The 23,016-nt window shown below is 36.9% G+C and overlaps 2 protein-coding genes across 7 annotated transcripts in view; both read right to left on the reverse strand.

Moving 5' to 3' along the window:
* Positions 1-1,095: 1,095 nt before the first annotated feature.
* Positions 1,096-2,062, reverse strand: LOC127807576 (protein TRACHEARY ELEMENT DIFFERENTIATION-RELATED 7-like). The gene has a single exon (XM_052345549.1). The coding sequence runs from the start codon at positions 1,727-1,729 to the stop codon at positions 1,301-1,303; it is 429 nt and encodes a 142-aa protein (XP_052201509.1). The 5' UTR covers positions 1,730-2,062; the 3' UTR covers positions 1,096-1,300.
* Positions 1,356-23,016, reverse strand: part of LOC127807574 (protein trichome berefringence-like 7) — a 28,401-nt gene continuing 6,740 nt past the window's right edge. For 2 of the 6 annotated variants that reach the window (XM_052345545.1, XM_052345543.1), the window contains exon 4: positions 1,356-1,504. The gene's annotated coding sequence lies outside the window, so the exon portion shown is untranslated. Of the gene's footprint in view, positions 1,505-8,011; positions 8,148-8,437; positions 8,864-23,016 lie in introns of those variants that run through there. The other 4 variants (XM_052345544.1, XM_052345548.1, XM_052345546.1 and 1 more) reach the window with 4 other exon arrangements.

The raw sequence follows: 23,016 nt of genomic DNA on the forward strand, positions 1-23,016 counted from the left end.
AAATATTTTTTAAATAAAAATATAAAATAATCAAGATAAGGTTAAAAATTATTTTAAAATTTTTATTAAATTATTTATTAAATTTTTTAAAATTCACTAAAAAGTAAATGTATTATTATTATTTTTTTAATCTGTAAAATCTAAAATATATTTATTTTGAAGAAATGAGAAATAAGTATATATGAAAAATATTATTTAAAAAGTCACATATTTTTTAAATAAAATTATATTAAGATAAAGTTAAAATACTATATGGATTAAGATATAGAATTATTTTAAAATTTTTATCAAATTATTTGTTAAATTTTTTAAAATTTACTAAAAAATACAAATATAATTTTTTTATTATTTATAAAATTCAAAATATACTTATCTTGAGGGGATAAGAGATAAGCATATCTAAAAAATGTCAGATAATGAGTCATGTAATTTTTTTTTTTAAATTATCAGATAAGTTTAACAAACGCATTATAAAAGATAAAAAAATAAAATATTTTTTATATCTTATCTTTTCTAATCTATATCTTAATTAATAAACACTACCTAAATATATATTTTATTTTATTTATACTAATACATAGGTAAAATAAAAGTTTGTTAATATAATTGCAAAAAAGGGCTAACGAGGGGATGCACTCATGCCCTTGACTTTGTCACCGTCCTGAGATTTCAATCGAATTTTGATTAGAATGAAAATTAAACACAACTTTTCTCTATTTTACACTTAAATCAAAATAGTATGAATACATATTTTTTATTTTTTATATAAATTAAAAAATGGATATCGGTTATTTTATGAATGCAAAGTGCAAAGTAAAGGCAAAGATGGTCCATAGGCATTCCTGCTGGCGGTACCAACCCAAGGAGGAGGAAGAGATCTCTCTTTGCTTGTTAATAAGGTTCTGCTGCATTTAGTCCTTAATTAGCTCGCCCTACCAACAGCCACGACAGCTTTGTTTAACCATTTCATGTTTAGTCCACAAGAAGCAAAAATCAACACAAAGAACAAAAAGAAAGTCTCTAAGGGGCATTGCCAATTGCCAACAATTTTGCTGAATCAGCCATCTTTTATTAGTCATAGTGATCCTTTGGTCATAAAAAAGAACAATCTTACAATTCCAACTACTTGTCATGCATGATTTTTAAAATGTATTTTTACACAACAGGGGGAACATATATATATACATGGAAATTACAAGACAGCGGATTGTGTTTATTTGACAATGTTACTGAGAATCAGAAAATGTCCAGGTTGAAACGAACAGAAACAGCAGTTCCTTTCCATGCCCATAATCAGGGTTTATTTATGATCCAGATGATCATCATGGCCCCTACTGTGAATATTAGATCCTCCTTCCTGACTAGCCATTTCTACAGATTTAGCTTGCATACCTTCCAGGGATTTCTCTTTTTTCAAGATCTCCTCCCCAACATGAACATCTTCCTCGACTGACAGCACCACGGCTTGCGGTCCATGGGGACCTGGCACGATGGCCTCCTTCACCTTCAAGCGTTCATCAACATGTACAATGTCAGTTTCTTGTACCATCTTCTTCCTCTTCTTAATGAAGCAACAGAGAGCAACAGCGAGGAATGCCAGGAAGAGGAGACCGCCAAATGAGACAAAAACAATTACTATAACAGTAGTGGAGCCATTGTCCGATGGTGATGGAGGTGGCGGTGGGGGAGGATAGTGTGGGAAGTCGAAGTTGTTTAGAGGAGAGGCCATTTTTCGATGCTGTTAAAACCTGATGCTTATGGATTAGCTTGGTGTGGAGAAGGCAGTGCTCGTGGCTTGTTATTTGTAGTGAGGGTCTGATTATGATGTCTACTGCATTGCTTTTAAGGTTCCTGAGACTTGACACTCATGCTAAGATATGGTCTGTTGCTTTTGTTCACTGCAATCCAAAACACTTACCTAAGTTTCTCATCTCTAATTTAAGAGACTTTTCATCCTGACCACCAGGGACATGGACAATGGATGGATGAATGTCTGTCTCACAGCACTGACAGCTATGACTCAGGTAGGGGGCAAGTTTGTGTAGCCCTAACCCAACCCAACTAGTAAAGTCATCTCCCATACATCAGATTCCATCCTAAAATTCCTTGATCGCTTACCTCCTTATGATAGAATTCATACGTACACCATTTAAGTTAAAACAGATTGTGCATAGGTTTCGGTCCAGCGTCTCAGGTTAAGTCTTATATAGGAATGATACTAGGTCTTGATAAATATCAAGAAAGATTTAACTAGGTGGGTTTGGAGCAAAACAAATTATACTCAAACCCAGCCTGAACCTGCATTGAATTTCAACAAAGCCTCCACAACCCCCCTTATATTTATGGTGCACTCTCACATTCGTCTTATTAGGGTTAGGATCAGGTCAAAGTTCTGGATTCTTGGGTCAAATTGTCATCCCTATCGGATAGGTCCCTGTTATTCTCATCAAATGGTTTTGAGTTTGAACTTGCAAGTAGATTATGTTGGGAGTAAGTTGTCGCTCTCTCACTCTCACAAACACTTGTGTGTGTGTTATCAGACTCAATGAAGATGAAATTTGTTTTCTGTTTCTGGGTGGGTTATCTCAAATGACTGATCACAAAGCCTATTTCTAGGCAAAACATTGAACAAAAAAAATAGGTACAGAATAATAAATCTTCTCTTATCTTCTACTTGGAGAACACAACAGACTGCTGTCATGACCCCAAGGGCATAGGAGTAATTGTCTGGTTACATGTATTTTTCCTTTGTTGTACTTGAGGCTGTAGTAGTATTGTACTTTCAATCTATTACTAACTGAAAGCATGTAATAGCCTATAAATAGACTGAAGAAGTGAAGAATAGGCAGCATATGAATGAATTTGAATTATATTTCTCTCTCTCGATTCTCTGAATTCCTCCTCCATTCTTTTGAATTCTCCCTCCTCCTCCTTGTTTCTCCCTCTATTCTCTCACTTTCGATTTATTACCTAATTCCATTCAGTCCTAGGTAAATCCTAGGAACGTGACAATTGGTATCAAAGCCAACAGTCCTCAACTGCTGAATTGAGATTCCAATGATTACGGTGGCACGAAGTGGAAGCAAGCCTTGGGGTGAATGCTCAATCATAGCAATCGCAATAGAGTCCGAGTGATCTTGAATCTGCAGTAATCGCGATCAGTTGCAGTGGTTTCCCGACGACTGGATTGGGTTGGGGGATTGCGAGTTGCAACCGCGATCAGTCTTTGATCGGCGATCAGTCTTTGATCGACGATCAACTGTAGATCAGAGGAGATGGTGGGTACAGATCAGAAGTGATAATTCGGTGCAAACTAGAGTGTTGTAGAACAGAGAAGACAATTCAATTGCAGATCAAAAGAAGTTGTTCAGATGAGGTTGAGGCGAGAAGGAAGGTGCAGTCAGAAGCGGATCTTGAGCGATCGCTGAACAACGATGAGTGCGATCCAGGAAGGTGACTCAGATTAGAGGTGCTGTAATTTAGGCGATTATCTAGAGGCAGTACTTACAGTTAAATTGAGACAATAATTCTGAAGTAAATTGTTGTAAAAGAGATTCCAGGAGGTTGAACAGTTCAATAGTCTAGCAGTAATTTCGATTGCAACAGGCGATTCAGGAGGTTGAATCACTTCGATAGCCTAGCCATAATTCTTTTTAGAATAAAGGCTGATTCAGATCTAGGCGACTGTTAGTGGCAATTTCTAAAGTGGACTAGGTTTGCTAAACTGGAAGCAACAATTGCGGCAGCTTGGGTTTGCTGAATTAGGTTTTAATGAATTTAGGTTCGCTGAATTTTAATATCGGAATAAGTTCCTAAAACCAGACAAGAAAGAAAAATACCTTCACTTATTCACATAAACAAACTAGAACCTCTTATATACCAATTAACCTCACTGATCCTCCTATCTTTTGAAACTAAATCTTCACAGAATAAGAAGAGTCAAAGGAATCAGAAGAAAAAATAGAAAAGAAAATAGCAGCACAATTTGACTGACTAATGCAGCATAATTTGTTGACAAATGATCCCATAATTTGTGGGATCATTATTCAGTTTTCTTACACTCTCCCTCAAACTAAAGAATAAACGTCAATCATTCCCAACTTGCTAATAGAGATATCGAAACTTGATTTCTAAAGAGTTTTAGTTAGAACATCAATTTCCTGGAACTTGGTAGAAATGTAGAACAAGACAATAGTCCCATTCTTAATCTCGGTCTTGATAAAGTTTATGTCAATCATCACATGTTTCATTCGATCATGTTGAACTGGATTATGGACTACATTGATGGCTAATTTGCTGCCATTAAACAACTTCATAGGTCATGTTATCGGCATGTTTAAATCTGTCATTAACCTCTGTATCCAAATAAGTTCACATGTTCTTTGAGTTCTGGCTCTATACTCCGTTTTTACACTACTTCGAGTAACCACAAACTATTTTTTGCTTCTCCAAATCACTAGATTATCCCAAACTTTTGTATAATACTCAATTGTTGACTTGCTATCATCATCAACTCCTGCCCAGTCTGCATCTAAAAAACCAACATCATTCCTAACTCCAGTCTTTTAAAACAATAATCACTTTTCCAGGATTTCTCTTTAAATACCTCAGAATTTCGTTTGATGCCTCCATGTGTCTTTTTGTGGGAGAGCATGCATGAACTGGTTTACCACGCTCACACTAAAGGTAATGCCTAGTCTTGTGAGTGACAAGTAGATGAGTTTTCCTACCAAATGCTAATAGCTCTCTTTATTCACTAGAGGATCACTATCTGACACCTTGTGCTTCCAGTTACGTTCCAAGGGCATACTAGAAGGTTTACACCCAAGTTTTCCTGTCTTCCTAAGTCAAGTGTGTACTTTCTTTGTGAAATGACGATTCTTTTGTGACTTTTTGCAACCTCCATTCCAATAAAGTATCTAAGTTCTTCAAGATTTTTTACCATGAATTTAGCTTGAAGTCTCTTTATGAGATTTCCAATCTCCATTTCATAATCACCTGTGATTACCATATTATCTACATATACAATGAGTATTGCATGTTTTCCTAATTCATTCTTCTTCACAAACAAGGTGTGATAAGCTTGACCTTGGTTGTATCCAAGACCCTTCAGAACAGTGTTGAACTATGTAAACCAAGCCTGAGGTGATTGTTTCAAACCATAAAGGGCTTTTTCAGCTTACATACTTTGTCTGGATCTCCATTAGCTTCAAATCCAGGAGAAACTCTCATATATACCCCATCCTTTAATGTGCTATTGAGAAAAACATTCTTAATGTTTAACTAGTGTGGTCTCCAATCTAAATTAGCAGGAATAGTCAATAGAATTCTAATTGAGTTAAACTTGGCGACTGGTGCAAAAGTTTCTTCATAATCAATTCCATAAGTTTGAGTAAAATCTTGTTCTACTAGTCTTGCCTTATACCGTTCTATAGCTCCATCTGGTTTATACTTCGCTGTGAAAATCCATTTATTGCCAACTATTTTCTTCCCTTCTGGTAACTTCACCATCTCCCAAGTCTCATTATCATTCAACAAATAGCACAACTCTCTTCCAATTCAAATCTTGAAGTGCCTTATGAACATTTCTAGGAACTTGAATCTCATCAATCTTTGCAACAAAGGCTTTGAAATTTCTTGATAACTTAGTATATGCAACATAATCTGATATAGGATACCTGTAATTTCTCATACAAGATCTTACCCCTTTCCTTATGGCAATCGAAATATCAATGTTATTAATAGGCTCTTCTTCCTCACATCATGGCTCATTCTCCTCATCCTCCTCTTGATTGTCCGTAGTAATGGGATTTGTCATCGGTTCATATTCTTGAGTTTGCATTGGAGCTTGTGATCTCCAAGAGTAAACCAGAATTGATTTTGGGTCTATAGTGTTGGATTCTCCCCCTTAACCTAAATCACCACCCCTTTTTGGCTCCAAATCAGATTAGGAAGGAAAATATGAGGAGATCCAAGGGAAGGGCTCGAAAAAATTGAGATCCCAATGTTTGTCTCCTTGAGTATCATTCTCCCCCTGGAGAAAAACTTGAGGGTAGAAAGTTTGATCTTCAACAAAGAAAACATCACGTGGGGTCAAGAACTGTTTCGTAGAAGGATGATAGCACTCATAGCCCTTTTATGTGGAGGACTAACCAAAAAAGACACATTTGAGGGCTTTAGGATCAAACTTGCACTAGTTGCGTTGAACATTATGAACAAATATCACACATCCAAACACATAAGGTTCAAGAGAATTATGAACCTAAGAGAAAGGAAAGACAAATAACAATGCACTAAGGGGTGTTTGATATTGAAGGACTTTGGAGAGAACACGACCAGTGTTATTAAAGGTGTGCCTTGATACCAGGCACAAGCCTGGTGCCTAAAAACAAACCAGGCGGGTGAGATTTGCCCAGGCATGCCTAGGCGCACCCAGGCCTTCAAGCGTAGCCTTGGGCTCATAGATGTTAAATGCGCGCCTCATGAAATTAGCTATCAAGCAGCCCACTACCCACCGAAACTAGCTGCCATTCTTGGTTCCAGACTCCCCTCTTCTCGGTTTTAGCATGTATACATTACAACATATTTACATTTTCTTTAATTTATATTTTACCTTCCATTTACTTTAATACATAAATATAAATAAGAAAGTAACTCTCATTTGGATTCAATAAAAATATCTAAAAAATCAAAACCCATAACAATAAGAAAATAAAATTTTGATTTTAGTACAAACTCGGGATTTAGCGATTTTATCACCCCAAAATACATACCTACTATTTCTTGAAAAATTCATTAAAAATCATTTTAACAACAATGAATATTAGCTATCAAAATACCGGGAGATAGTTTTTCAAAATGAAAACATTTTCTTATATGTCTGCTTATAATGCGCTAATCTTCCAGACTTAAAAAAATAGCATTTTTTAAAATGAAAATATTTTCTTGATTGTAGACTTGTAGTGTTTATTGATTGTGGACTTGTAGTGTTTATGTGTTTGTTTAGAACTTTGCATAATGATTGGTACTTGTTTGAGTTTGAGTATTATCTCTTTGTTTTTTTTAAGATGGTCTTTAAAGTGGTATTGTTGTTGACATTTTTTGTATCTTGCAGGAATAAAAAATTTAAAATGTCATTCAACACTATTGATCCTATTAGAAGAAAAGATCCAGCATGGAAATATCATAGTTAGCATAAGTTGAATTTTATATTTTTTTTATAACATGCTTGTTAAAATATTATTAGAAGTTATGACCTATTTTATACCTTTTTCTTCAACTAGGACATATTTTTATTTTATTTTATTTTTATTAACTTGCGCCTAATTCCACCAGGCTCGCACCTTGCGCCTCAAGCTCCAAGACCCTTGTGGACCTTAGTACGTCTTAGGCCTTTAATAACACTGAACACAATAGACAAGAAATGCTGATGTAAGAATGACTTCATCCCAAAAAGAGAGTGGAGCATGACTAGCAACCCCATTTTGTAAGAAATGCACATGGATCAAGCAACTTCCAATAAGTGATGATTTTTTCTCTTAGCAACCTCATTTTGTGGAGGAGTATATGTACGTGAACTTTGAAAAGTATTCCATATTCTAGGAGATATTCATTTAGTTCATAAGAGAAATATGATACCATTATCCATTCGAAGAATATGGATGGATGACTGAAAAATATTTGTGACAAACTTGTGGAATTGTTTAAAAATTGTAGTCACTTTCAGATTTTTCTCTCATCAAGTAAGCCTAACATACTCGGGTATGTTCATCAATAAAGGTAACAAACCATCATTCCCCGATTAAATTTAACACTCGTGATGGTCCCCACATCACTATGAATTAAACAAAATGGAGTAGAAGGTTTGTATGTGTGAGGTGGATAAAATGCATGGGTTTGTTTGGTAATAATACAATGATCATACTAAAATAATGAAGGATCTTTATTAACGAACAAATGAGGGTACAAATGCTTTAAATAAGAGAAACTGGAGTGGCCTAATCTATGATGCCACAACAAAACTTTGGAATTAGAAATCAAAGAAAAAACAGTAGGTGACTTTGGATTTGAAGGATAACCAACACCTAACAAGTAACAGAGGTCATTTCGCTCCTCAGCATTCCCAATCGCCCTCTCCGATGACAAATCTTGAAATTTACAACAAGAAAGAAAAAAAGTTACTAAACAGTTCAAATCTTTGGTTAATTTACTTATTAATGGATCGAGCAACTTCTAATAAGTGACGATTTTTTTCTCTTAGCAGCCCCATTTTGTTGAGGAGTCGCACATGAACTTTGAAGAAGTATCCCATATTCTTGGAGATATTCATTTAGTTCATGAGAGAATTACGATATCATTATCTGTTTGAAGAATATGGATGGATGACTGAAAAATATTTGTGACAAACTTATAGAATTGTTTAAAAATTGTAGTCACTTCGAATTTCTCTCATTAAGTAAACCCAACATACCCGAGTATGTTCATCAATAATGGTAACAAACCATTGTTTCCCTGGTTAAATTTAACACTTGTGATGGTCCCCATACATCACTATGAATTAAATGAAATGAAGTAAAAGGTTTGTATATGTGAGGTAGATAAAATGCATGAGTTTGTTTGGCAATAATACAATGATCACACTGAAATGATGAAGGATTTTTATTAACGAACAAATGAGAGTACATATGATTTAAATAAGAGAAATTGGCTGGCCTAATCTATGATGCCACAACAGAACTTTAGAATTAGAAATCAAAGAAAAATCAGTAAGTGACTTTGGATTTGAAGGAGAACCAACATTTGACAAGTAATAGAGGTCTTTTCGCTTCTCAATATTCCCAATTGTCCTCTCTGATGACAAATCCTGAAATTTACAACAAAAAGGGAAAAACATTACTAAACAGTTCAAATCTTTGATTAATTTACTTGCTGAAAGTAAATTACACTGTAGATTTGGAACATGAAGAACTGAATTCAATTTCAACCCATTGAGTTCCATATCTCTTCTCCCTATTGTTGTGCACATGAACTCATCTGCTATAGTAATACTAATATTTTCCTTAAATGGATTATAGTTATTGAATCCTATATTGGAGCTTGTCATTTGGTCAGAAGCACTTGTGTCCACTATCCAAGTATCATGTGGGTCTTTACATGACAATAAGAAAAAAAATACATTTATATGTTGTAAAAGTTACGGAGCTAGTAGAGATTGATGGGACAAGTTTGGACACATTTGTAACTGATGAGGAAGTCATCAGTTTTCGAAGAATTTTTATTTGCTCTACTGAGAATGGTTGAAAGACAACACCAGTTGTTGTTTCAGCCACATAAACATTATTTTTTCACTAATTTCGTGACTTCCAATCTGTGGGCTTGCCATGAATATCCCAGCATATGTCTTTGGTATGGTAGGGCTTCTTACAATGTTCACACCACAACTACTTGATCTTTCCAGGAGTTCATTTTGGATTGTATCCTTCATTTCGGTTTACTGCTAAAGTAGATCCTCGGACTACTATCTCTGTGGCTGAGCTTTGTATCTGAGAGGACATCACTTTTCTCCTTGTTTCTTCACGCCAGATTTCAGCAAATACCTCATTTAGTTTGGGTAGAGGTTTTATGCCAAGCATACGTTCTCGAACATCATCAAGTTCTTAATTCAGACCTTGTAAAAAATCAAATATTCGATCTCTTTCAACCATCTTGTTGTATAAGACTCCATCATCCAGACACTTCCAATTAACATTGTGAAATAAATCGATTTGCTGCCACAATTCTGAGAACGTATTAAAACACTCGGTGACAGATAATATACCTTGTCAAGTGTTTCGAATCTTAGAGCAAACTTCAAAACTTTGTGATATATTCACGTCGGCGACGATGGTCTGTTTCTTGGTCGACCATCACCATCAACCCTAGCAACCGTAGTAACGAGTAAGGCCATTGCAGTCAACCTAGCTGCTATCACTGCAACCACTGTCGACCAACCAGCAAACCATCATCACTAACATGAATACCAGCAACCACCATTACCAATCAAATGGCCAACTCCACTTCATCCACAATGGAATCGTCTAGGATTCCGACTGTCTCCAATCCCCAATTATCCATAATACCTGGTCATTCTGAAAACCCCTTAATACAAATCCCCTCTCATAAATTAAATGGGAGCAATTTTAGAGAGGTATCAATCGATATTGGTTGTGATCAAGGGAAGAGGAAAGATGGGATATTTGACAGGAATAACGACAACACCTCCATCAAATTATGCCACCTACAGTGTATGGGAAGCAGATAACTCAATTGTGATGACATAGTTGATAAATTCAATGGAGCAAAGGATTGGGTGCATGTATCTGTTCTACCAAATAGCAAAAGAAGCGTGGGATGCAATGAAAGAGATGTACTCAGTACTCAGATCTTGAGGATATATATCACAAAGTTTTGAAGTTCGCTCTAAGATTCGAAACACTTGACAAGGTACATTATCTGCCACCGAGTATTTTAATACACTCTCAGAATTGTGGTAGCAAAAGTGTCCGAATAATAGAGTCCTATACAACAAGATGGTAGAAAGAGATCGAATGTTTGATTTTTTACAAGACCTGAATCAAGAACTTAATAACGTTCGAGGACGTATACTTAGCACAAAACCTATACCTAAACTAAATGAGGTATTTGCTGAAGTCTGACGTGAAGAAACAAGGAGAAAAGTGATGTTCTCTCCAATACAAAACTCAGCCACCGAGATAGTAGTTCGGGGATCTGCTTTAGCAACAAATCAAAATGAATGATACAATCTAAAAGGAACTTCTAGAAAGGACAAGCAGTTGTGGTGTAAGCATTGTAAGAAGTCCTACCATACCAAAGACATGTGCTAGGATATTCATGGCAAGCTCACAGACTGGAAACCACAAAGTTGGTGGAAAAAGAATGTTTATGTGGCTGAGACAACAACTGGTGTTGCCTCTCAACCATTCTCAGCAAAATAGATGAAAATTCTTCGAAAACTAATGATTTTCTCATTAGTTACAAGTGCGTCCAAACCTATTCCATCAATCTCTACTAGCTTCGCAGCCCTTACAACACATAAATGTATTTTTTCCTTGTTGTCATGTAAAGACCCACATGATATTTAGATAGTGAACACAAGTGCTTTTGATAAGATGACAAGTTCCAATACAAGATTCAGTAACTATAAACCATGTGAGGAAAATGTTGGTATTAATGTAGCAGATGGGTCCATGTGAACAACAACAGAGAGAGAAGATATAGAATTCAATGGGTTGAAGTTGAATTTAGTTCTTCATGTTCCAAATCTGCAATGTAATTTACTTTTAGTAAGCAAATTAACCAAAGATTTGAATTGTTCAATAATTTTTTTTCTTTCTTGCTATAAATTTCAGGATTTGTCGTCGGAAATGATGATTGGGAATGCTGAGAAGCGAAATGGCCTCTATTACTTGTTAGGTATTGGTTCTCCTTAAGTCCAAAGTCACCTACTGTTTTTTCTTTGTTTTCTAATTCCAATGTTCTATTGTGGCATCATAAATTAGGCCATCCCAATTTCTCTTATTTAAAGCATCTATACCCTCATTCGTTCATTAATAAAGATCATTCATCATTTCGGTGTGATTATTGTATTCTTCCCAAATAAATCAGTGCATTTTATCCACCTCACGCATACAAACCTTCTACTTCATTTCATTTAATTCATAGTGATGTGTGAGAAACATCACGAGTGTTAAATTTAACTAGGAAACGATAGTTTGTTATCTTTATTGATAAACATACCCAAGTATGTTGGGTTTACTTGATGAAAGAAAAATCCGAAATGACTATAATTTTTAAACAATGCTACAAACTTGTCACAAATATTTTCCAGTCATCCATCCATATTCTTCGAACGGATAATGGTATCGTATTTCTCTCATGAACTAAATGAATATCTCTAAGAATATGGAATATTTTGACGCAGCGTGTAGCGCGAGTGTGAAAAAAACACACCAAAATAAACACTTGAAAGAGCAAACTTCAATGGCCGAAGCTTGGCTTTCAAGAAGATGCAAAAACAAGACTGTTTTGCTAAGAAAACCCAAATAGGTTGCTGAAATTTAATTAAGAAAAACTTGATTACAATCTCTAGATCTTAGGTATATTTATAGTGTTTGGCTAATCCAAATCTATCTAATATTTGGAAAACAAAATCCAACTAGAATTCTAATAGAAATAAATCCTAAATAAAAGTCAACTAGAATCTTAATAAAAATAAAACTCTAATCAAATATGAAATAGAATCCTAAATCAAGTAGAAACATGAAATAGAATCCTAAATCAAGTAGAAATATAAAATAGAATCCTAAATCAAGTAGAATTCTAAAACTTAAGAAATATTAAAATAACATTATGGCACTACTATTTTGGTGATACTATTTCGGTTTAGTTGGGTCAGCCTTGGGTCGAGTCTTGATTGGTGACCGCATCATTCACCTTCACTTGAAAAAAAATTCGACCTCGAATTTTGATCCTGTTTGGACAAATCCACATTCGATAAGTACGAAGAGAGATTAGCCACTTTGAATGTTTAGAAATACCCATATGATTAGGCAAATCCACAACATAAGCATTGTCATTGGTCTTCTTTGGAATCTTGTAAGGACCATACTTCTTTGGCTTGAACTTGTTATGCTTTCCTGCTGGAATTCGTTCCTTCTTCAAAAAGATCATAACTTCATCTCCAATCTCAAATACCTTGTGCTTTCTATGCTTGTCAGCTATCGCCTTATATTTCTTATTTGTGCAACTTTTGCTTGACATCTTCTTGAACTGCTTGAACTTTTCTGCTAAGGGAACATAAGCAAAGACATTCCTTCCCCTCTTAGCCCTATCTTCGTTGGCATGGGTCCAACCATCACCATGTTTGTTGCCCTCTGCCTCCATTGTATTATTATTGTTAGATTGAAGACGTTGAACCTTCCATCTTGAGCGCTTCTCTAATCTGGTAGATCTTATTGCCTTCGATTCAACCATGCTAGAGCTTGAATAAACTGTAGAAGGATTTGCTACCATGACCTCCATCTCCTTTACAGTTGCAAGTCGATCAGAGGAAACACCATCATCCTTGGGCTGCGAAGCAATGCTTGAGCCATCGGGATTGGAAAATACCCCAGTATAAGTCAATAACCTTGGAGTTTCTGTCATGTTAGCAGCATAAATCAGACCTGAGTTTGCAAACGTTGAGGTTGCTGGGACAACATAATCTTCGAAATCAAGCTCCACTTTAGAAGCTTTGGTTTGATTCTTTTCCACGGGTAACAAAGTATAACACACACCTTCTTTCTCAAGCTGATATGTGTTCTTCCTACCCGAGTGCGTAGCATGCACATCAAATTGCCAAGGCCTCCCAAATAAAATATGGCAAGCATCCATATCAACAATATCACAATAGACTTCGTCGGAGTACTTACCAATAGAGAAAGGCACCCTGCAACGTTCATCCACATGTATGCCACAAACTTCTTTGATCCATCCAATCATGTAAGGGCTTGGATGTTTTTCAGGAGTTAACTGCATCTTTGCCACCACGTCTCTTCCTATGATGTTCTCCTGACTTCCACTATCAATAATCAACTCAAAGATTTTTCCTTTCACCGTACACCTCGTGCGAAAAAGCTTATGCCGTTGAGTAGTATCTTCATTCTTTTGAGATAGCATTAACTTCCTCACTACACAGGTATATTGCTCATGTCCATAATCTTCTTTGTCATCCTCCCCATCAAGCCCGCAATATACTTTCTCTTCAGCAACATCTTCCTCTTCTTTTTCTACAATGTTAACTCGAATGTTTCCCCTTATTGTAGCCTTATTAGGGTTGACTGTATGGGGTGGATTGGAGGGCTGCGCTCCTTGAACCGACTTGCCTTTATCAAAAGCTGGTTGTTTATTTTCATTCCCACTATACCAACGATAGTTGTCATTACGAGATCTCTCACTTAACATTAACTCAGCCTTTAAAGCTAAGTTCCTTGCTTCTTGCACACTCAGAACCATCTGAACCCCAATTTTATCACGAATAGCAAGCTTCAATCCATTCAAGTAACGAGCTGCTTGTTGATTGTCACTTTCTGACAATTGGTTTCTCTCCGCCAATCGCAGAAACTCAGAGGTATATTCATTCACACTCTTCATTCCCTGTGCACATCTTTGATAAGCTTCAAACATATATTGTTCATAGTCAGGGGGCAAAAACCTACCTCTTAACAGCTGCTTCATTCGTCTCCATGTCTGAACTGGCAGTCGGCCTTCCCTCAATCTCGTCTCTCTTAATCGCTCCCACCAAACAGATGCACCGCCTTTCAACCTGTAAGCCACTAACTTTACTTGTCGTTCATCTGGGATCTCCATGTATTCGAAAAAACGGTCAACCTCAGTGATCCAATCCAAAAACTCTCAATATCAAGATCTCCACTAAAGGTAGGAATATCAACTTTTAGTTTATACTCATCGTTGCCCCAGTGGTTGTACTGATGCGCATTCCTCCTAACCCCTCTACCACCAGGGTTAGCTATTGCTCGACCAAAATCATTCTCTTCATCCCTATCTTCAATCACTGGTCTTCTAGGATTAACAAGGACATGATTAATGGGTGATCTTCCTGCTCCGACTTGATTCACCCCATTATTCAGGTTCCTGTTATCATCAACTCGTAGTAAGGTGCCCAATTGGTTGCTATGTTGCTCCAATCGCTGCTGGATAGTACGAGTTATTTCCCGCTGTTCTTCGATTGCTCTCCAAACTGCGGACAACCCCTGATCACCGTCACGAGGCTGGTTGCTACCGTTACCTTTAAGATTGGCCATCTGATTGGTTGATTAACCGCTCTGATACCACCTGACGCAGCGTGTAGCGCGAGTGTGAAGAAAACACACCAAAATAAACACTTGAAAGAGCAAACTTCAATGGCCGAAGCTTGGCTTTCAAGAAGACGCAAAAACAAGACTATTTTGCTAAGAAAACCCAAATAGGTTGCTGAAATTTGATTAAGAAAAACTTGATTACAATCTCTAGATCCTAAGTATATTTATAGTGTTTGGCTAATCCAAATCCATCTAATATTTGGAAAACAAAATCCAACTAGAATTCTAATAGAAATAAATCCTAAATAAAAGTCAACTAGAATCTTAATAAAAATAAAACTCTAATCAAATATGAAGTAGAATCCTAAATCAAGTAGAAACATGAAATAGAATCCTAAATCAAGTAGAAATATAAAATAGAATCCTAAATCAAGTAGAATTCTAAAACTTAAGAAATATTAAAATAACATTATAGCACTACTATTTTGGTGATACTATTTCGGTTTAGTTGGGTCAGCCTTGGGTCGAGTCTTGATTGGTGATCGCATCATATTTCATCAAAGGTCATGTGCATATACCCCTCAACAAAATGGTGTTACTGAGAGAAGAAATTGTCACTTATTGGAAGTTGCTCGATCCATCATGTTTCACACTCCTTTTGGGATGAAGCCATTCTTACATCAGCATTTCTTGTCTACCGTGTTCCCTCCAAAGTCTTTCAATACCAATCACCCCTCAATGCATTGTTATCTATTTTTCTTTCCTCTCAGGTTCATAATTCTCTTGAACCTCGTGTGTTTGGATGTGTGGTATTTGTCCATAATGTTCAACCCAATCAAGGCAAGTTTGATCCTAAAGCCCTCAAATGTGTCTTTCTTGGTTACTCCTCCACACAAAAGGGCTATACGTGCTATTGTCCTTCGATGAAACGATTCTTGACCTCACTGTTAAAAAAGGCTCCTTATGGTTTGAAACAATCACCTCGAGCTTGGTTTACAAAGTTCAACACTATTATGAAGGGTCTTGGATACAACCAAAGACAAGCTAATCTCACATTGTTTGTGAAGAAGAATGAGTCAAGAAAACATGCAATACTCAATGAGAGACTTCAACTGAATTCATGGTAAAAGATCTTGGAGAACTTAGATACTTTCTTGGATTAGAGTTGGATCGGCTAGTTGTAACTAAAGACTCCAGCAAAGAAAAGAGAATGGATAAGGATATCAGTAAGGATCACATTTTATATTTGAAGGAAGCTGATGAAGTAGCATTGAAAGATGATGATGGCAATGAAGATAGCTTCCATGCGCTAATAAGAGACAAGCATGCAACGAGGACTTGGACGAAAGAAAGAAGCTGGAGGCTAAGGACTTGCACAGTCCTATTGCCGCTTTGAGTGTTTTTTATCTTGAACAATGTGACAGTCATGCTGTAAATGGTGTAGACCAGTTACGAGTGATGGCGCTAGTAGAAAAGGAGCTGTTGAAACTAACTAAACAGGAGAAAAGCCATATGGTTCAGAAGATGATAGAAAAGAAGGTTGTTGCCATATGGTTCGAGAGTTTTGACACTAGAGAAGGGAGCTTTGACATGGAGATCCTTAAGGTCTACAGTTCATGTCTACAGGGAAAGAAAAAGCAAAAGAACATAAGAGCGAAGAAAGAAAGAAAGAAAAATCAATCAGATTGCGAAGGCAGGGATTGGATGAAAAACCATGGTCAATAGCTATAATTTCTTGAGGACAAGAACTTTCTCAAAGAGGTGGGAATTATCATGACTCCAAGGGCATAGAAGTGATTGTTCTATTACACATATTTTTCCTTTGTTGTACCTTAGGTTGTGGTGGTATTGTACTTTCAATTTATTATTAACTGAAAGGATATAACAGCCTACAAATAGGCTAAAGAAGTGGAGAATAGGTAGCATATGAATGAATTTGAATTCTATTTATCTCTCTCGATTATCTAAATTCCTCCATTCTTTTGAATTCTCCCTCCTCCTCCTGGATTTTCCCTCCTTTTCTATTCTGTCACTCTCGATTTATTCCTTAATTCCATTCTTAGTCCTAGGTAAACCCTAGGAACATGACAACTGCATAGAAATTCCAAGGGTGGTCTCCATTTCATCCTCTAAGAAACTGGTTCATTGTGTCAATCTCTGTCCACGCAAAGCTCCTTATTCTCCATTCTTCTAGATTCATTCTCCACCCTTTGATTCCCATGCAAGTTTAAATGCCAACATTCTCCCCCTCTTAAACCTGCACCTTTGACAACCTAAAGCTTACTTTGCTCAGCAATTCCAAGTTTGCTTTGGAGATGCTCAAGTGCTTCAATCCTCAATGGCTTAGTGAATATGTTTGCGACTTGATTGGTTGTCTTCATGCACTAGCTCAATCTCCTTAGCCTTGATTTGTTTTCAAATAAAATGGAACCAAATATCAATATGCTTTGACCTCTCATGATGAACCGAATTCTTAGCTACAACAATAGTTGACTTGTTATCAACATGTAACTTTGTTGAACCTTCTTGCTCCAACTTTAACTCTTTCAATAACCTTCATAACCAAACCACATAACATGCACACGATGCTCCTGCAATATACCAGCTTCACAAGTTGAAAAAGGGACTATAGACTGCTTCTTCAATGACCATGTAAAAGCAATCCCTCCAAAATAGAACACATAACCTGTAGTACTCTTTTAATCATCAGGACTTCTGGCCCAATCGCCATCACTATATTCGATAAGCTCCCAGTTCTGCGAGAAATAGTATAGCCCATATTGGACTGTTCCTCTAATGTAGAGCAAAATCCTCTTTGTAGCCCTTAAATATGAACTTTCAGGTTCCTCATGCATCGACTTACTAGTCTAACTCCAAATAGAATATCTGGTTTGGTACATGTTAAGTAGTGCAAACTCCTAATCAGACTTTTGTAGTAGGTTGGATTCATCGGCTTTCCTTCAACTTCCTAGGTCAATTTCACACCACACTCAATTGGAGTACCAACGAAATGACAGTCTTCCATGGCGAACTTCTTCAAAATCTCTTGGGCATATTTGGATTGTGATACAAATTTTCCATTGTTATCTTGCTTTACTTCAATTCCTAAGAAGTAAGCCATTAGTCCCAAATCAGTCATCTCAAACTCCTTTTCCATTGACTTCTTGAATTATTACCAGTAAATATCAAATCATCTACATAGAGGCAAACAAGTACCACATCACCTTTGAGTCCATCTTCATGTATAGGACATGCTCATAGGGACATCTTGAAGCTTGCTTAAGCCCATAGAGCTCTTCTCAATCGATAAACCTTCTCCTCCTGCCCTTTGCAGATAAATTCGAGGACATATACCTCTTCTTCAAGATACCTATTCAGGAAAGCTAACTTCACGTCCATCTAGAAGAGCTTTTAGTTCCTTTGGGTTGTAACTGAGATCATTAATATAACTATGTTAAGGCGGGTTACTAGAGCAAACACTTCCTCCATACTTTACTTATAGCCTTTTACTACCAATCTCACCTTGTGTTTCTAGACCTCTCCTTTCGCGTTACTCTTAATCTTGGACACCCACTTGACATCAATGGCTTTGTGTCCTTGGGAAGTATGTAACAAGCTTCCAAGTATTGTTTTTGTAGATTGCACGTATCTCCTCTTTTATGGCTTTCCTCCATTTTGTTTCTTGCCAAGCTTCCTCAAAAGTCAATGGATCACAACTTGCAAACAAGCAAAACATTGCAAACTCGTCATCTAACTCAATCTTGTGAGTGTGAGTAACGTCATAGATAACTTGAATACTTGTCCTTCTTGGGATTGGATTACTAGATTCACCAACTTCCATGTGACCTTGGACTTGGGATGGCAATCCTTCTTCAATAGTTTGATCTTGTTGCTCATCTAATATGACTTGCTTTTTCTTTTCATCCTTCCAATCCCATATTTGCTCCTCATCGAACTTAACATCCCTTGACCATACAACCTTTTAGCAATACAGTTGTAGAGCTTGTAGCCGCTTGAATTCTCACCATATCCCAAAAATATGCATCTTTGGCTCTTGTATTCAAGCTTCATCATCCTTTCTTTGAGTACTTTGGCGTAAGCAATGTTACCAAAGACTTTAAGATGATCAATCCTTGATTTCCTTGTACTCCATGCCTCATCGAATGTAACATTCCCAATCCTTTTTGGGGAAACCTATTCAGCAGGTGTGTTGTGCACACAATTGCATCTCCCTGAAATCCCTTTGAGACTCCTCTTTCTTTCAGCATGCATCTAACCACGTTAAGAATGGTCCCATTCTTTCTTTTTGCGACTCCGTTTCAATGGGGAGAATAGAGCAGTGTACTAATGAACTATCCCATTTTGCTTGCAAAACCCTTCAAATTTGCGTGAGGTGTATTTCCCACCATTATCAGTCCACAAATAATTAAGATGGCATCCACTTTACTTCTCAACCAAGTTCTTGAATTCTTTAGCCTATTAAAAACTTCTCTCTTCTCTTTCAAGAGATAGACCCATGACTTGCCACTAAAATTCATTAGTAAAAACAAGGATATACCTATTGCCACCAATAGTAGTAGGAGTGATAGGCTTGCAAACGTTTGAGTCAGTGTTGTTAAAGGCCCAAGGCGCACTAAGGCGCAAAGAGTCTTGGAGCCTAAGGCGCAAGGCAAGGCAAGACGAGAATTCAAGAATTCAACATATATTAAATAAATCACAACATAAACATACTTCATGACATACCTGTAAATTTCAGCAAATTAAATCCTACTATATTTCAACAAATCAGAAAAAGGAATCGACATTTAAACACCACAAATAAAAAACAAAATTAGTATTTGACATATATAATTAAAAGACAACAAAATAGTACTAAAAATGTCATTAAACTTAAGCAAAACCCACCAAAAAATGTTAGTTTTAAAACTTTAAGTTGACAGTCTTAAAGACTTAAAACAGTGTAAGAAGAAGAAGAAGAAGAAGAAGTTTAGCAGCAACGGAAGAAGAAGGAGCAGGAGGATAGCAGCAACGTAAGAAGAAGAAGAAGAAGAAGAAGGATAGCAGCAACGTAAGATTAAGAAGCAACCGCGTAATAAGAAGAAGAAAAAGCAACAAGGATTGCCGAAGAAGAAGCAGGCTAGCAGCTGCCAGCAGCGTAAGAAGAAGAAGAAGCAGGGATTGTCGATATGTTACCTTAGCCTGGAGAAGCAGTGAAGCACCTCAATCAAAACTGGAGAAGAACTTGAGGAGTTGTAGTTGCTGCGTTGCGTGAGAGAAGAGAGTGTTGCGTAAGAGAGTTGGAGACTTGGAGGTGTAGTCTCTTGGCCTTATAGAAATCAGATGAGCTGGAGCATGATATTTTTAAGTTTTGTTGACTTTTCAATATTGTATTTTATTATTTTCTTTTTCTTTAAGTTTTAACAAAAAAATGTTTAAAAAATAAAACATGCTAAAAAATCAGTTGCGCCTGATGGATGTGCGCCTGAAAAGCCTAGGTGCCCCTAGCTAGATCTCGCCTCACCTGGGCATGGCAAGGCGAGATGGCTGCGCATTGAGGGGCCTTGCACCTAGGCGCGCCTTTAACAACACGTACTAGCTCCAAGTGTTGAGATGCTCTTTTTGAGACTTTGCTTGGGAAAGACTTTCTTTGTTGTTTTCCCATGATGCACACCTCACATCTTTTGTTGGGGCGATCAATTTTGGGCAAAATAGACATCATATTTTTCTCCTTTGGGATCTTCAAAGCTTCAAAATTTAGATGCCCATATCTTAGATGCCATAGAGTAGACTCATCTTCACCATTTGCCTTTAGGCACTTTGAACTGCTCACACTCAAATAGAGTGGAAACATTCGATTCTTACCCATCTTCACAAAGGTGACTAGGACATTGTTCTTGTCACGCATCAAGAGAGTAGAATCTCTTATCTCGATATCCTATCCTCTTTCTAACAATTGCCCCATGCTCAATATGTTGTTTATGTTAGGTACATAGTAAACATTGACTATGAACCTTTGATCACCATTTTTCATTTGTAACAAAATCTTACATTTTCCGTTAACCGGTCTTTGTGACAAATCACCAAAAGTGATACTGCCACTATGTCCCTCATTGAGTTCAACAAAGAATTACTTTCTTCCACACATATGATTGGATGCACCCATGTCCATAAACCAAGTACTCGAATCACCGAGATCCGCATTATTGTAGGCCATGAGCAAGACTCCATCATCTCTCTTTTCCTCTTGATCAACAAAATTCGCTTCATCTTCTTTCTTCTTAGACTAACACTCTGAAGCATAGTGGCCAAACTTGTTACAATTATAGCCCTAGATCTCAGATTTATCATAACTCCAATTTGATTGGCATCCACGGCCTCTTCATTTACCATGACCTCATCCTCTTTAATTGGATGAGTTTTCAATTTCACCTTCACTGCCTTGCTCTTTGCTTTGATATGGACCACCTCTTCCTTTTCGACCATTTCTTTTTCCTCTTTGAGAGCCTCCTTTGCTTGACTCAACTTTCTTTCCTTATACTATCAGGTTTGTTTGCATTGCTTGTTCAAGGGGCTTATCAACTTCCTTCAATCTCTCCTCATATGCTTGAAGTGATCCCATAAGCTACTCCATGGTCATTTGCTCCAAATCATTTGATTTTTCAATAACTATTGACACCATTTGATATTGACTCTAGTGACCTTAAGATTTTCTCCATGACCTGAATATTGGTGATATCTTCTCCATTTCTTCTCATTTGATGGGACAATTCCAATTACTCATGAAAAATAATTGGACATTAACTTCAAACTTTCTTGGCACGACGTCTCAAATTGAGATTTTAAAGTTTGAAGGTGGATTTTCTTTACCTTATCAACTCCATTGAAGGCTTTTTTTAAGTAGATCCCACGCTTCTTTAAAGTTTCACGACTAATTCAAACATCGTCTCATTGATTCCTTGATAGATTGTGTGAGAAAATAATTAGGAGGGAGAAAAATCTAAGAGACTAATCTCTCTTAACTTGTTAATTATAATAGGCATAATGAGTCTTAAACACCTATGGGCTTAATTTAATTACAAATAAACACACACACACAATAATTATAATATACAATAACACTAATAATTCTAATACTCCCTCTCAAGCTGGAGCATAGATATCATATGCACCAAACTTGTTACAAATATATTCCACTCGAGAACCCTTTAGACTTGGTGAAAACATCTGCAAGTTGATCGTTGGAGTTAACAAACTCTGTAACAATAACACCTTCAACCAGCTTTTCTCTAATAAAGTGACAATTAATTTTAATATATTTAGTCCACTCATGGAACACTGGATTGGAAGCAATGTGTAAGGCAGTCTGATTATCACACACAAGTTCCATAGGGGACACTTCACAAAACTTAAGTTTCTGCAGAAGTTGTTTAAGCCAAGTGAGCTCACAAGTTGCATTAGTCATAGCCCGATACTCTGGTTTCAGGCCGGAGAGAGCAATAACCATAAAAAACTTATCTCGTTGATCAATGTGTTCGGTGCGGGTCGTAGTAAGAGGAAGAAGAGCATCAAATTCTTGCATGAGAACCTAAACCTGCCCCAGATAAGATTCCATGGACGACTCCTGCTTGAGATTCTTGATATTAGAGACTACAGTGTACAAACATTAGATGTCGTTTGTATAATACTCTTTAGCTTCCTTCTACACAAGTTTTAAAGGGGCAAAAGGGCTGCATGATGGACGATTCAATAGACTGTCATAAGAGACTATATAACTGGGCATCAACTTGTTCTCATCTACCCTGATTAGCTTCTGACACACTTTCAGCCTTTGTGGTAAGATGATTCGCTTGACCTTGCCCTTTGAACCACATTTTGACAGAGACTACCCACGAGAGATAACTGGCAGACCCTAAACTTGACAGTGGTAATATTGGTCATCCCAAGATTGGAGACAGTAAATGATTGAGAGGCAGCAGGGGCAATAGAAAAAACTGGAGCGGGTGTAGCGCCGGTAGAAATTGCGTCACTGAAATTAGACATAGCGAGGACTTCGACACCGAAAGTAGCTTTTGGGGATGTCGAAGGTTAGATCTAGAGAAGCTAGAGGAAAACAACTAACGAACACACTGTCATGCGTCAGTGCATGGAGGCAGAGGCA

The sequence above is a fragment of the Diospyros lotus genome, chromosome 8 (assembly GCF_014633365.1).
Source record: "Diospyros lotus cultivar Yz01 chromosome 8, ASM1463336v1, whole genome shotgun sequence".
Taxonomy (NCBI): Eukaryota; Viridiplantae; Streptophyta; class Magnoliopsida; order Ericales; family Ebenaceae; genus Diospyros; species Diospyros lotus.